The sequence below is a fragment of the Engystomops pustulosus genome, chromosome 8 (genome assembly GCF_040894005.1).
Source record: "Engystomops pustulosus chromosome 8, aEngPut4.maternal, whole genome shotgun sequence".
Classification (NCBI taxonomy): domain Eukaryota; kingdom Metazoa; phylum Chordata; class Amphibia; order Anura; family Leptodactylidae; genus Engystomops; species Engystomops pustulosus.
This window is the reverse complement of record NC_092418.1, coordinates 27,382,370-27,397,445: the sequence shown is the minus strand read 5'-3', so window position 1 is coordinate 27,397,445 and position 15,076 is coordinate 27,382,370. Positions and strand designations below refer to the sequence as shown.

The following is a 15,076-nucleotide window of genomic DNA, read 5'->3' as shown; positions in this document are numbered from 1 at the left end:
GAATGGATGAAAAGACCATGAAGCTTCATCATTATAGTGTGTATGTATCTACTATTTGTCATGACAACAGTGTTAATACAGAGAACCGACGAAATAGGTAATTTAATTTTTTTTTTATTATAAAATCTCATTCTGCATTGTCTATTAGTAAAGTCAAATGAACCATAAACTATACAAAAGATCAGGAAAAATACCAACACTAGTGAATAAGAAGAGAAGAACGGTGATAGACATTACATGTTGTATTCTTATTGAGATCAGATTTTTATTTTTGCAACAATTCGGACAATCCCCGGGTTACGTACTAGATAGGTTAGGCATAGGATAGGCAAGTCAGAACTGTATATTTTATAATTGAAGCTGCAGACAAATATTTTTTGGTCTCTGTGATAATTGGATTTTAAAAATGTTGGGTTATTGTAGCATAGGACTAAAGTACAGAAAATTACCAACACCCATAGGTCCGTTTGTAACTAGGGGCTGGGTGTATCTGCTTTCTCATCTGATTTACATTGACTGTGCTGATGTAACCCCGCTAACTAGAATTCAGACTATGTCACCCCCAGCAGTTATTACATCTACAATTGGTGATTTTAAAAGGAATTCTCCCTGAACCTTTGACCATACAAAGCTGCACACGGTGTTAGGTATTAGCCTTGGAAATCTATGTAACCAGACCTCTGGGTGCGATTTTAGTGGATGCAGGACTGTGAAAAATGCATTTATATTCCAAGATTGTAGCTCGACTTGCGCTGGTGTGTGAGATCTCACAGCTTAGCCCTTCCCATCTGAGGAAGAGCAATAGCAGGCTTCTGGTTAGACATAACAGCATAGGGGAGGGGCTGGGAAGCAGTTTAAATGCAGAGATCACACACAGCATAGGAAGGAGACTTCTCCAGTGTTACAAGTCTAGTTACAATCCAAGGATATAAAAGCATTTTTCACAGTCCTGCTGCTACTAACACACACACGCGTATGTTTACACCTAACATTGAAGACTGTAGCTTTGTATGGTCATCTCCCTCTAAACATAGCATCAGCATTTACTTAAAACATATGACTGTGCAACACAATTTGAGGTAGGTTATCCTACTGATGGTTATAGTAAAACACACAGTCCCTCTAAGACAAGAGCTGTAGGACTGCTCGCATTCTCTTCAGTTTTGGTTCATCGGCCTCGTCCTGTGTCTCTTGTTGGTCGTACTCCTTCATGTAGTTTTCTGCTTTCTGTATGGTGGTCTCACGAGCGCTGCCCTGAAGACCCGCCATGTATTTCAAGAGACGCTTGAAGTGTTTGTTAGAAACCTACATCAACAAACAGGAAAAATGTATACAAAATGATTAGTTGTCACCTCCATCTAAAGTGAAGACATAAACTGCACTTCCTTGTGCTTTTATCTTAATTCCATCTAAGTAAAGATAAAATTCTAGCAGCCTGCAGTCACCACTAGAGGGAGCACCGGAGTTCATTGTAGCCTGTTAATAACACAAGCAGAGCGGCAGGAGAGGAGCCGGGAGGACACGAGCAGGGGAGCAGAGCAGTAGAAGAGGAGCAGGGAGGACACTGAGTAGAGCGGCAGGAGAGGAGCAGGGAGGACACCGAGTAGAGCGGCAGGAGAGGAGCAGGCAGGACACCGAGCAGAGCGGTAGAAGAGGAGCAGGGAGGACACCGAGTAGAGCGACAGGAGAGGAGCAGGGAGGACACCGAGTAGAGCGACAGGAGAGGAGCAGGGAGGACAACGAGTAGAGTGGCAGGAGAGGAGCAGGGAGGACACAGTAGAGCGGTAAGAGAGGAGCAGGGAGGACACCAAGCAGCACGGCAGGAGAGGATCCGGGAGGACACGAGCAGAATGGCAGGAGAGGAGTCGGGAGCAGGGAGGACACCGAGTAGAGCGCAGAAGAGGACAACCAGTGTCAGGAGTCAGAGTGGAGTGCCATAAGAGGACTGGGAGCAGTGAGGACTTCTCAGCTGCACTCACCGCTACCTGGCCTCCTGCACCAATGAAGCTTCTGTCAATTATTGTATGTTACATCAGTTATGGAATTGGTCTCTGACTGTCAACAGGGTGCAGAACACTAATCATGGCCTGCCCGCACAGCCTGTGCACCCCTGATGCCCCTTTTTGGTTGAGATAAATGTGTGCTGCACTTTATGTACATGCTCAGTAGTGAAGCTTCCCTGCTGTATCTGTATCTCTGCTAGAGTGACCTGAAAAATAGAACTGTAGAGTCGGAGTCCAAACCATTTTGTTGGAGCTTGGAAGCGGAGTCGAAGTTCAGGAAATTGAGTACTTGGAGTTTGGCTTAAAAATATATTTTTATGATTAGAAAAACATGGCTGCTTTTGCTGCATAGTTTCTGCTAGTGCAATACCAAGCAAAGCCACATGGGCGTGGGTGGTGCTGATTGCAAAAGAAAGCAGAGAGTGGACAACCCTTTTAAGGAGGAGTGTGCAGTGTAGAAGCTATTTCTTATATTTCCCCATGCAGGGGACAAGTTTTTTTGGGGAAAAAAAAAATAAAAAAGCAGTTCGAAGCCGGGAGCGATTTGATGTCAGTCAGAGAAAAATTGTGGCTATCCCCCAAAAAGCTCCTCTAGCTCATTAGCATAATTTTAAAAGCTAATTTTAGACAGCAAATATAAGAAGATTACGACAGTCACGGTGTCGAGGTCTATGAGAAAGTGTCTCTGGTTTATCCTGATGGATTCTGATGGTAGATTTCCTTTAAAAAAAAAAAAACAGGCTTTATTTAGCCCCCACAGTCCTGTGTATGTCCTTTCACGTGGAAGAATGGTTGGAAACGCTGCACAATTTTCATACATTGCTGTACATTTTGGGGACATTTTCTACAATATGAATAATCCTGCATTTCCTCTTCCAGCCAGCAGATGGTGCTGCAGGGGAGAGCACAGTGTGGATATACAGATGTATGGAATATATACTGTACACACCAGTGGAGACATTATTAGTACATGATCAGAGCAAAATGTGTATTTTGTAGCATAATTTAAAAAAACCCCACAAAACATAATAACATATGGAAATTATTATTGTCTATTTTAGGATGAAGCCATAAGGGATGCCCAGCAACAATGGTGGCACTGAGATCAGAATGGTGCACATCAGGTATGTTATCTATACATGTCTAATATATAGTTCTGGGTGGAGGGTCACTTTAAGATCCCCCTAGACTGAGACCACAGATTTAGGTGCAGACAGCTCCCCCAGATCGATGTCAAGGGAAGAATTATGTATAATCTCTAGACATATATTATATATAATCTCTAGACGTAAGCCTCCAAGCATGCATGTGTGCTGTGAGGTTAGAGGAATAGCTGTAGGAGTCTTCAGTTTATCATGAAGGCTCAGCTTTTCACTAGATTTCATCCTTCCTTCATGCTTTACACTGCAGCTTTTACCCAAATATCTCATTTACTAACTCGTGCTGTTGCCCAATACAGTGATTATACTGCACGATTGTGCTGCTCAGTCTGCAGCGATACATTTCGCCCTCTTCTGCTTTTGGAAACCCAGGTGTTCTCTCTCCTCTCTAGAGCTTTCTATATCCCCAGTATTTAATCCGGATCTCCTGGTGTTTGTTACCCACATGTGACCACTGCTGGTTATAGGGTGCCCGGGGGTGATGGACGCCCACGAGCCCCACTTATAGGATCCAGGTGCGGCTTTCTGACTTCATTCCTCTTCAGCTGCAGAGAACATCTGCTCCATTGTGTGTGATGATACGGTAGCCTGCGCTAATGTAAAGCTAAACAGAGGGAGAGCCGTCCCAAGACGCTCACTCCTAATCCTCAGATATTCTGGAGTCAGGGTCAAGTGTGTGATGAGATCAGATGTTTACATGTCAGGGGGCCCCCCGAGAGTGTAAGCTCTGTAGCCCTGATTACCCACTTCCATACAAAACCATTGGACTGTGAGTGTATACTATGTATACTATGGACTGCTGGTTATGGTCGCCCGTAGTATACCAATAGGTAGTCCAGGAGGGTTACTTTTCACTATGACATAGTTAAAGGTGAACTTTAGTCCCCCATTTCGCTGGTGGGGAGGGTCGCTATAGTGGTTTGGCCTCCAGATTTAGTACCAATCTGGTCGATTTACTCCCTTCAAATGTATATTTTACATATATCAAGATCCATAGAAAAGAAAATAACATGCTAATATTTTTCGGACTATAAGGCGCACCATCAATAAATCCCTGCTCAAACGTCTAGGTTCATATATAAGGCGCACTGGACTATAAGGTGCACCAGATTATAAGGATGAATGACCAGCAGGTGGCAGACCTGTGCACAGTGCAAGGCAGCTGTTGTCTGTAAGTACGGTTCATGTATAAGGCGCACTGGACTATAAAGCGCACCTTTGATTTCTGAGAAAAACAAAGGATTTTTTGTGCGCCTTATTGTCTGAAAGATACGGTAAATGAAGGTCACACTGCTGGGGCTTCATAATGGGGGTTCCTTACACCCCCTAATGAATGGAGCAGCTAGTTGTACACATGCTCCATTAATTTTCTATTGGAGTGGCGGTGACAGCTAATCGCTCTACTCCAGCATTACCAGGTGTCCCCCATAGCAGTGAATGGAGCAGAGGCACCATTTTTTGGGGAAACAAGGGACCACTGATTTCATATCATCAGTGGATTCAGCTGTAACCAGAATTTCCCTTAAAACTATTTTATAATGTATATATTTATGTCCATTTAAAACAATTCTCTATAATTAGAAAATATTGATGCCATTTTTCCTGGACCATACAACGTAATCTAGTCCCTGGCCAGGAGGTGGCAGCACAGAGCCCCCACCCGCTCCCCGCGCTGCCGATCACACATGTTATGATAGCGTCTCACGTGGATTCCCATCATCATCTTATTAATAACTTTCACTGGAATATTTTTCCGGAGCGCACGCTGCGCCTCCCATGCATCCAGCAACAACCTCCCTCACACTATTAGTCACGCTGGATTCATAATGACTTCTAGAGGAAACCACATGAAGCGGAAAACAACCTGATCTTACAACAAACCCAACAAAACCATAACCAAGGGAACACATCCAAAATTTTTGGGATGAGCGGCTTATACTGCATAATGTGTAGGTTTGCATTTTACAAAGTTACGGGGTCCCTGGTGCAACCACAATGGCCACAAAGTGGAAACAGTGTCCCCCGCAGATCCTTAGATGGGGGTCTTTATATGTGGGCACCATATGGAGTCACACTGTAAAGATATTTTAAGCTAGAAGTAATGATTTGGGGGATAATACATCTGTAATATAGCATCTGATAAAACACTACATATTATAGTATTATACCAAACTAAGCAGAAATATATACATTGGGGGGGGGGGGGATATGGAGGAGTAGCATGGCTCTAAAGACTTGTACCGTATTTTTCGGAGTATAAAACGCACAAAAAATCCTTAGATTTTCTCAGAAATAAAAGGTGCGCCTTATATATGAACCGTACTTACAGACAACAGCTGCCTTGTACTGTGCACAGGTCTGCCACCTGCTGGTCATTCATCCTTATACTCTGGTGCGCCTTATACTCTGGTGGGCCTTATATATGAACCTAGACGTTTTAGCAGGCATTTATTGATGGTGTGCCTTATAGTCCGAAAAATACGGTATTATGTATACAGTATGTGCTGCCAGCTATTCCTCTTGGCCTCCTCATACACATGCACTCTCAGCATGTGCTCTGTATATGGGATGAGGATTGATCCGCCATCAGACACTTCTAACTAAAAAAGGAAAGATTTAGACCAGGATCCTTCTCTCCCCAGACACACAAGATGGATGCGCACATTTCCAGGATAAGGCTTAAAGGGGATGTGCCATGTTAGATTGTCATCCCCTATTCCATGGAATAGGAAATGAAAATCTGATTTTTCTCTCACAATGGTTCTAATAGAGCCTGGCCTACACACAAACACACCACCTTTAAGACATTGAAGAAAAATTCCTGTCATCTTTACTAGGCCAAAAATGAAGCCAATGCACCCGCACTCGTCTAATGAGGTAATAATGTCGTTAACAGTTTCTTATATATTGTGTGTGTGGTATAATATCCCGGATACGCAGCAGAGTATACAGCTACCCATCCCTCTGTACAGGTTGTATACTAATGCCTTTAAGAACTTGTACATATAGTATGGAGATGGCTGCCTGCCTGTCCTATATCCTGTGCCCTCCAAGTGATGTGGGGATCCAAGATGGAAGGAGTAGGATATATGTGATGAGAGCTATGTGTATGTACCTATAGAGACTTTCCAATATATTCATTTTTTACAAAAAAAATGTTTAATATGGCAAAAGTCAAGCTCTATACCTACCCTTAGGCCACGGTAAGAATAAACCAAACTGTATGGTGTATGTAAGACCCCAAGTTCTATAGGAAGACGGTTCCAGGGTCAATAGACTGTAAGCTCTTGTGAGCAGGGCCATCACTGAAATCACTATGATTTCATCTGATTTTGGTATTACTTTGTAATGTCTTGTTTATTTGTATATGTACCCCATGATCTCTAGGCTCTGCAGGATATGATGGCGCAATCAGGGGCGTAACTAAAGCAGTAGCAGCAGCAATGGGGCCCGCAGTGTCAGGGGGTCCCATCATCTGACCTGACACAATAAAGAATGCACCATATTGTACTGCACATGTCCAGCATAATATGTATATAACATATACTGTGATGTATATATGGTGTCTGTATACACTGTATGTGAGTATGTTGCATATGGCACTGTACGTGTATGTATATGTATATATATTTATATGTAATTGTAACTCACATATATTAATATGTATATTTTTTAAGTGGGAACAGGGGTCCCATGCAGTAGCCTGCTAGGGGGCCCTGTCTCTTCTAGTTATGCCAATGGGCGCAATATAAATAAAGCCTCATTATTATTAGGGGGCAGCAAGGGTATGACTGCTGGGACCCACAACAATCATGAGAATGGAGGTCGCATCCTCACTAACAGTTGGAAGAGCAGGACGAGTATGTACAGCCGCTCTATTCAATTCTATTGGGGCAGTCGGAGATTGCTGAGCACAGCGCTCAAGTATCACCAGCACTCTCATTGTATTGAATGGAGCGGCAGTACACATGCTTGTCATGTGTCATGAAACGTGGCCAGGTAAGTTAAGAAGATCAGGATTAAAACATCATAAATGAAACCTAATAAATGAAGAAGAGCCATGCCGTACCTTCTCTGTGTCATACATGTTAGTAAGTAGCCAGGTTTGCCTTAACTTCTGAAACTTCCATTCAGGGTTTTTTCTGTACCAGCTGAAATCAAAGTAAAGCAGGATTATGGTGAGGAGATGTAAAATAATTACAAAAAACATAAAAAAAGTATTCATTTATATAAATATCCAGCTGTAACTTGCCAACTGCTCTCCAATGTTGATGCCTTGCGTCAATTTAGCGATCGCCATATAAACTGGATCCGAAAACTCATCGAAATGAAAAGGGAGTCCATCAACCTCCCTCTATTATTTATAACTAGTATAGGCTGTTGATTAAACAAAAAAAAATACTAAAAAAAGAAACCTAACTATATCTAATAATTCAAGTCTTAAAGGTCTCTTCCAGGTATTATGGAAACCCCCCTGGCAGCAGGGGTAACCAAAATTAAGGAAAAGTGTACTTATCTTGCTCAGCTCCCTGTTCCATAGTCCAGGGGCAAACCATACTGCTCAAGCTAGGAGGCAGGGAAGGGCAAGTAGACTTTTTTTATATGGTTACCCCTGTTTAAGGCAGGAAGGGGGGTTTCCAGGATTGCTGGCTTGTCCCTTTAAGTAGGGAGAAGATGCTACACTCAAACTTAAGGGGAACGTATTGTTTTTTCCTTCCATTTTTAAATTCTTTATTCCTTTAAATGCAAATAAATAAGACACTTACAGTATTATACATGGTATGAAATAAAAATACAAACTGTTAAAAGGTGCCAGACGGAAATGTATTATGGAATACACAAAGCCTACATAACCCAGGTGCACAACCTGATATGTCACAAGGTTTGGTGATTGAACAATTATAAATAATCATTCCTTTCATTTATACAGCGCACACAGATTCTGCAGTGCTGCACAGACCTTGCCAAATCATTCCCTGTCCCCAATGGGGCTCACAATCTATTCAACCTACCAGTGTGTTTTGTAGTATGGGAGGAAACTTCATGTTTTTGTAATGTGTGTGTAAGTGTGAGGGGCAGGATATATGGTAATTTACCAATATACATCTAGTAATAGTCCTGCTCCGCTTTCCTGATATGTAAAGTGAAGCCTCCTGTCTTTTACCTCATCATTTTACCTCATGTATTTTACTTCATCAGCCAGAGATTCCTTACCATAAAATGGCGGCACAGGGAGGGTCATGTGATCTCTGTCCATGAGCAATCGCCCTGCCAGAACCATGATCTTATATTTATGAATACTATCATAGGGTCCTGTGATTGGTCATGGACAGATAAGATCACATGACCCTCCAACTGCAGCCATTTTATGGTCAGGAATCTCTGGCTGATGAGGTAAAAGACATAAGACTTCACAGGAGCAGAACTATTACTAGATGTATATTAGTAAATTACCTAATAACCTGCCCCCCTCCCCACTTACACACAAAAAAAATATGAGTTAAAATGGCCAACCCCTTTAAGCCAATACTTTTCATTTGTGTCCAATATTCTCTATGTACATTATAATACTGTTACTATGGGAACCCTGGGTTATATGAACCTTAAGGCAAATTTATCATTGAACCTTTATGCCGCTGGATTCAGGGTCCCAAATTACAGTAGGGGAAAAGCAATGGGGTGTGTGCATTGATGTGACCTTAGACCCCCTGCAATGATGGGACCCCCAGCGATTAGCTCTAATCTGTACAAAACCTTGACGGTAAGTGCTAAATTACAGCGCCACCACAGGAGTATTTTACTATTACACGGTAACCATTCAAACCAATGGGGTCATGTAGGATTGGACGTGTCCTCAAAAGCCCCAGGTCTCTATTCAGCAGATGAGGGACCCGAACAATGGACATTATTCCCTTCATTAAAAGAGTATTCCACAAATGATCAATCCGTCCTGATACTTGTCATACGCCGCTTGTTCTGCCATGATCCAGTGTCTACAAGTCCACAATCCATCACCGACCCCCCCCCCCCTTATATTCCCACATTCCGGAACATTCATTCCCAGTCCTATACACAATGTAATATCAGCTCCAGGGTAGTAATGGAGATGGCTCTGTGCACATTAATGGCTCCTCGGAGTAAGCCTTCCTGCCTTTTTCTTTTTTCAAGCACTTTGCCAAGGAAAGCTTTTAAACGGTGTCAAATTGTCTGGAAAAGTGGCGATACAAAGCCTGGCTCTATCCGAAGAGCCTGACTGAGAGCAGAACATGTGTCTCCTTTATGACTTCCAGACTCCGTCTATTACAAACACTTCCTTCTCCATAAACTGGAAATGGAGCGTGCGAGATGTCATGTGCCTCAGGTGGGGGGCTGATATCACCCTCATAATATATATATGTCATATGACTAAGGCTCCTTCCCTTTACTATAGCTTAAAAATAAAAACCTGACTAACTTGAGACAGACTGGTTGTGAGGTGCTTGTATTGGTAGTTACGGTCTGTATCTCTGTCTGTCAGACAAGACATGGGGAAAGGGATGTACTAAGAGTGTCATGTGACCTGCTTCATCCAAGATGGCTTCCTCGGACAACACAAGTAGTGAACTCCCCTCAAAAATGAGGAAACTCGTTGGATGAATCACGTCCCATTATAATCCTCCCTTCCTTGAAGTACAGAGCAACCCTGGAGTCAGAGTGGTGGTGCAACCCCTTTAACAGCAGCAACCATCTCACAGATTTAAAGGGATTGTCCAGGATCCAAATTGTTAAGAGTCCTAGTCTTTCCTTCTTACCCCCAGCCCTTTCACCTGTATGTGACTGATCCACACACAGGCCACGTGACTGATGTATGTGTAGTATAGGTCAGTGCCCCGAGTACTTTACATGAACTGTGTATACATATTTTGAGATCAACCTGACCCCAAAAAGCGCTGTTGTACATATGTTATTACCGTACTTGGGACCTAGACTTATTCGGCAGCATCCGTAAATATCTTCAGAACGCTTTCACGGAAGCCACAGTTTCTCCATTGAGTAAACATAATCCTACTCGTAAAAATAGCAGAGAGCGGCTACACATAGAAACACTGAGGTCCTAATTCTGTCTTTCCCTATTTCTACACCGGTCATGGGGCCCAAGGATGCAGGAGGTGCTGGCACAATAACCATACAGCAGAGGCGTCCAAATACTTGTCTTACTATATGAAGACTTGACAGACCAGAACTTTTTTTAGTAACCCATCATTAGGGTATGAAATGGCCTTCCAAGAATTTCCCCTTTTATGTGGAATCTACTCATAAACAAACAATCTCCTCCAAAGTCATGTAAAAATGGGCAGAGAGGAGTCATATTTTGCCTGAGATGAGTCAAATTTAGAGACTGCCGATGTGTGACTTTCCCTTGTACCTATACTATCTTGGTGTTATATTAAAGACAAGGATCTAATCTTTCAGATCACATCATATTTGTGGTTCTGATCTACAGAACTTCAGAAACAAGCAGTTAAAGAAATAGTTGGGAATGTGAGTTGCAGATAAAAATTCCAGTTCCTACGTTTTTTTCAATGCTGCATGTGATCTGAAAGATGAGATTATTATCTTTACTGTGAAACTAAATGTATATAAACACTACAGATCAGAAAATAGAAGCGACTCATTGCAGGCAAAATATGACTCTTCTCTGCTCTCTTTCACATGACTTTGGAGGTGATTTTTTTTGTAGGTAAATGGGTGAGAATTCACGTAAAATAGGGGATTCTAGAATTTCATATCCTACCTGATTTAATGGGGTATGAACTTGTGACTGGTTCCCTTTAAAGGGACTGGCCACTTTTCAATAAATCTGTTCCATAAAACATGTCTCTATGTGTATATGTACCTGTTTCTTTGCCTCCTCTTAAAGCTTCTTCCTTTCCCTGTTCTCACCATGCTGCACTCTACACATATGCAGACATAGCTGTCCTATCTCTCACTACTCTCAGTCATCCTCATAGTGTCTTTCACTGTATCTTTCTTCTTACAGTCCGTCTTCAATGACAGAGACAAGAATAGGGGAGGGAGCAGGAGGAGTTATAATCTCCTGCTGCAGCTCCACCTATTCAGAGGAGCTCAGACATATAAACAAAGAGTCATGGAGGATCTGCACACTGTACAAAAGGAAGTAGCAGGACTGATGAATCGCTTAATGGACATTCAGGGATCATCCACAAGGCAACTTATGTAAAAGAGTGGCAAACCCTAATGTGTATAAGATGTTTCACCAACCTTCATTTGGAAGATGTTGATAGAGAACATGGATCATGGTTCCGGACATTTCTGATCACGTATTTTCAAGGGAGGAGCCATGGTAAAATAAGTATAGAGGGATCTTCTTGCCCTCATTAAAGGCCTACACAGGAGTGATCCCTATATTTATTGTTGGGTTTTGGTATAAATTATCAGATGATTTGTAAGATTTGCGTCCCATCTCACACATTTAGTATCTCCATACAACAAATGTCCGGGTTTGAAATTACGTCTATACATTTCCCACCGTTCCCTCCTCCCAGTAGCTCGTTGTGTTACACATTTTGCCTCTCGGGTCCTTACTTTGTGATCTCTTTCGAGCTCCTTGTAGTCTCCTATGAGCACAGCTGGGGCTGATGTGGTCAGTCTGTCTCCACAAACTAAGTTTAGAGTCTGGAGCTTGGCCAAGAACCAAATCAAGGTCATCGGCCTTGGAGGGAAAGCCATAACATAGTCCTATCAGGTCCAGGGGTGGTGACCAGAACTGACCCGAATTCTACTCCCCTCCACGAGGGTAAAATGCCCATATCAGGCAGGATTGGACGGTCCTATAGCAGGGGTATGACATGGGAGGACGTTCTGATGGATTCTGCAGATGAGTGAAGGCACCTGTGGAGGTCACCACATAAATCCCTTCTTTTTCCTATTTCATCGCCGGATGAGACGGGGATTCATTTCACATCCTGTTGCCTCGGCCGGTCTCCACAACGCTGTTTTGTTAAATGTGTTAAACTGCTCGGAAATCTTTTATAATAATGACATTTTGGAGGACAGTTTGATTAAATGTCATCTCCGGGGATAGGATAACAATGCTCTCCCGATATCAAGCAGAAGCCAAGAATGTGATCAGGAATGTACGAGGACTCGCAGTCCCTCCCTGATATTACTCAACATCTCATAGCAGAAACAAACACCACTACACGGGGAGGATATCAAAGGAAAATAAACTAAACCTCTAAGATGAAAAGGTGCCGCATAAAGGGAACTGTGCAGAAGGAGCCATGCAGATTGTACATAGTGTCCTATCTGCAGGCAGCATGTTATAGAGCAGGAGGAGCTGAGCAGATTGTACATAGTGTCCTATCTGCAGGTAGCAAGTTATAGAGCAGGAGGAGCTGAGAAGATTCTACATAATGGGGCAGATTTACTTACCCGGTCCGTTCGCGATCCAGTGGCGCGTTCTCTGCTGTGAATTTGGGTCCGGACAGGATTCATCAAGGTAGTTCCTCCGCCGTCCATCAGGTGGCGCTGCTGCGCTGAAAAGCATCTGAACGCGCTGGAGTTCACCGGCTCGGCCTGAGTGATGGTAAGCGCTTCCCAAGCGACACATTTCTTTTTTTAAATGCGGCGTTTTTTCCGAATCTGTCGGGTTTTCGCTCGGTCTACGCCCCCCCCGATTTCCGTTCCGTGCATGCTGGCGCCGATGCGCCACAATCTGATCGTGTGCGCCAAAATCCCGGGGCAATACAGGGGAAATCGGCGCAAATCGGAAATATTCGGGTAACACGTCGGGAAACCGCGAATCGGGCCCTTAGCAAATTACCCCCAGTGTCCTATCTGCAGGCAGCATGTTATAGAGCAGGAGGAGCTGAGCAGATTGCACATAGTGTCCTATCTGCAAGCAGCATGTTATAGAGCAGGAGGAGCTGAGCAGATTGTACATAGTCTCCTATCTGCAAGCAGCATGTTATAGAGCAGGAGGAGCTGAAGATATTGTACATAGTGTCCTATCTGCAGGACGCATGTCATAGTTACAGACTTGGCTGCGGATCACTAGCTAGGCTAGCTTACTCTTATATAAAACCTATCTGTAGATTTAGTAACTAAATTTAGGTTGGATTTCTGGACACACAAGAACGTAGCTTAACATCAGTTACCTGGGTGCTGGGGCGCATACATCTGTCCCCTGTGTCATTACATGGGATCACATGACTCTACACTTTCAGGAACAAAATTCATGACATATGTAATCGCTATTTATGCAATAAATATGCTGAAGTTTAATGCTTCGAGTGGACGGGATGTACCAGATTGGGAAAGACTCCTGGAAGAAGCTGTGACCCCGGACTAGGAGTAAACACAAAGATGAGGACGGTAAACAAAGGCTGAGAGGCGCAGGAGACATGAGCCCACATGTGCATGTAGTGTAAGCAGCTGGAGGTACCGAGTACTGGGCTCAGACAAATACTCTACTAAAAATGGATCATACAAGTACATGAGTGGGAGGACGCGCTCCGGATTGTGACCTTACAAGCTCCAGCAAATGTGCTTGACTACAAGCTGCACATACAGATGTCACTTCAAAGGAACCTGTCGCCACTAAACATTTAAAGGGAACCTGTCAGGGCGTTTTGAGACACTAAACTCCCTGTTATATACAATTTCACCCATTTACCTATATAAAAATCTCTTCCCAAGTCATGTGAAAATCAGCAGAGAAGAGTCATATTTTGACTGAGGTGAGTCAAGTTTAGAGGCTACAGAAAAAGGGACACCTCTATCTCCCATTGTATACTACCTCAAACATTGTGTCATATAAAAGATATGAATCTCATCTTTCAGTTAACATGAGGATGTGGTTCTGTGAGCTACAGAATTGGAAATACAGACAGTTAAATAAATAATAAGGGATGCATACTGCAAGTAATAATTAATTCCCACCTCTTTTTAAACTATCTGTGTCTCCGGTTCTGTAGCTCATTGAACCACAAACCTAATGTGAGATGAAATATAAGATTCTTATCTTTAACATGATACCAAAGACATGTTGCCAGGTACTATAGGACCAAATATAGGGGTGTATCCAGTTCTGTAGTTCACAGAAACACAAGCCTGATGTGATCTGATGACATTCTTATCATTAAAATGACACCAAATGTCTCTAAACACTACAGACCCAAAGAGAGAGGCGTCCAAAGTGACGCTCAACCTGCAGCCTTAAAACTTGACTCATATCAGGCAAATATAACTCTTCCCTGCTCATTTTTATATGACTTTGGATGAGTTTTTTTTTTAAATAGGTAAATGGCTGAGATTTCACATAAAATAGGGAGTTCTAGGACATTTCATCCCCTACCAGAGGGGGCTGGTAGTTTAGTTGGGTAAAAGTAGGCGGTATGTTCCCTTAAAAGGGATTTTTCAGCCACATACTATGAAAGGAAATCTACCATTTGCTTTCATGCATTATGCAGAAACATATCTCGTTTAATCCCTGAATTGAGTGGTTTCGCTGAAAAAACTATTATAAAATTATGGTAATAAGTCTCCTGTGGCTACCCCGGCGCTTCTCTTCTTACTTTAGTTATGCACTGCACCAGAGAATGATGTCCCTGACAGGCACAAGTAATCAATCACTGCACCATCCCCCTACTGTAGGAGTCATCTAGCTCAGGTTGATTAGTCCTGTCTGGACAGTTCAGGAAGCTCTGTGTAAAGGACAGATTTCATGCAACCCAGCTTTCCCAAGGTCCTGAATTTTAAAATAGTCTTTTTGAGCAAAATCAGATCAGGGATTAAACAAGATATGTTTCCTTTAATTACGTTGTCAAGTACAGGCCATAAATTGGCTATCGGTGGTGATGTATTGACACCCCAACAATTAGGGGTTTTACACTACGGATGGAGTCGGAA

The 15,076-nt window shown here is 42.8% G+C and overlaps 1 protein-coding gene across 5 annotated transcripts in view; it reads right to left on the bottom strand.

The window, feature by feature from the left end:
• Positions 1 to 238: 238 nt before the first annotated feature.
• The window catches only part of CHLSN (cholesin), a 147,263-nt gene continuing 132,425 nt past the window's right edge, over positions 239 to 15,076 (bottom strand). For all 5 annotated transcript variants that reach the window (XM_072120441.1, XM_072120442.1, XM_072120437.1 and 2 more), the window contains 2 exons: positions 7,233 to 7,314; positions 239 to 1,305 (listed from right to left, as the gene is read on the bottom strand). In XM_072120441.1, the coding sequence (XP_071976542.1) occupies positions 1,123 to 1,305; positions 7,233 to 7,314 (265 nt within the window). In that variant the 3' untranslated portion in view covers positions 239 to 1,122. The remainder of the gene's footprint in view (positions 1,306 to 7,232; positions 7,315 to 15,076) is intronic.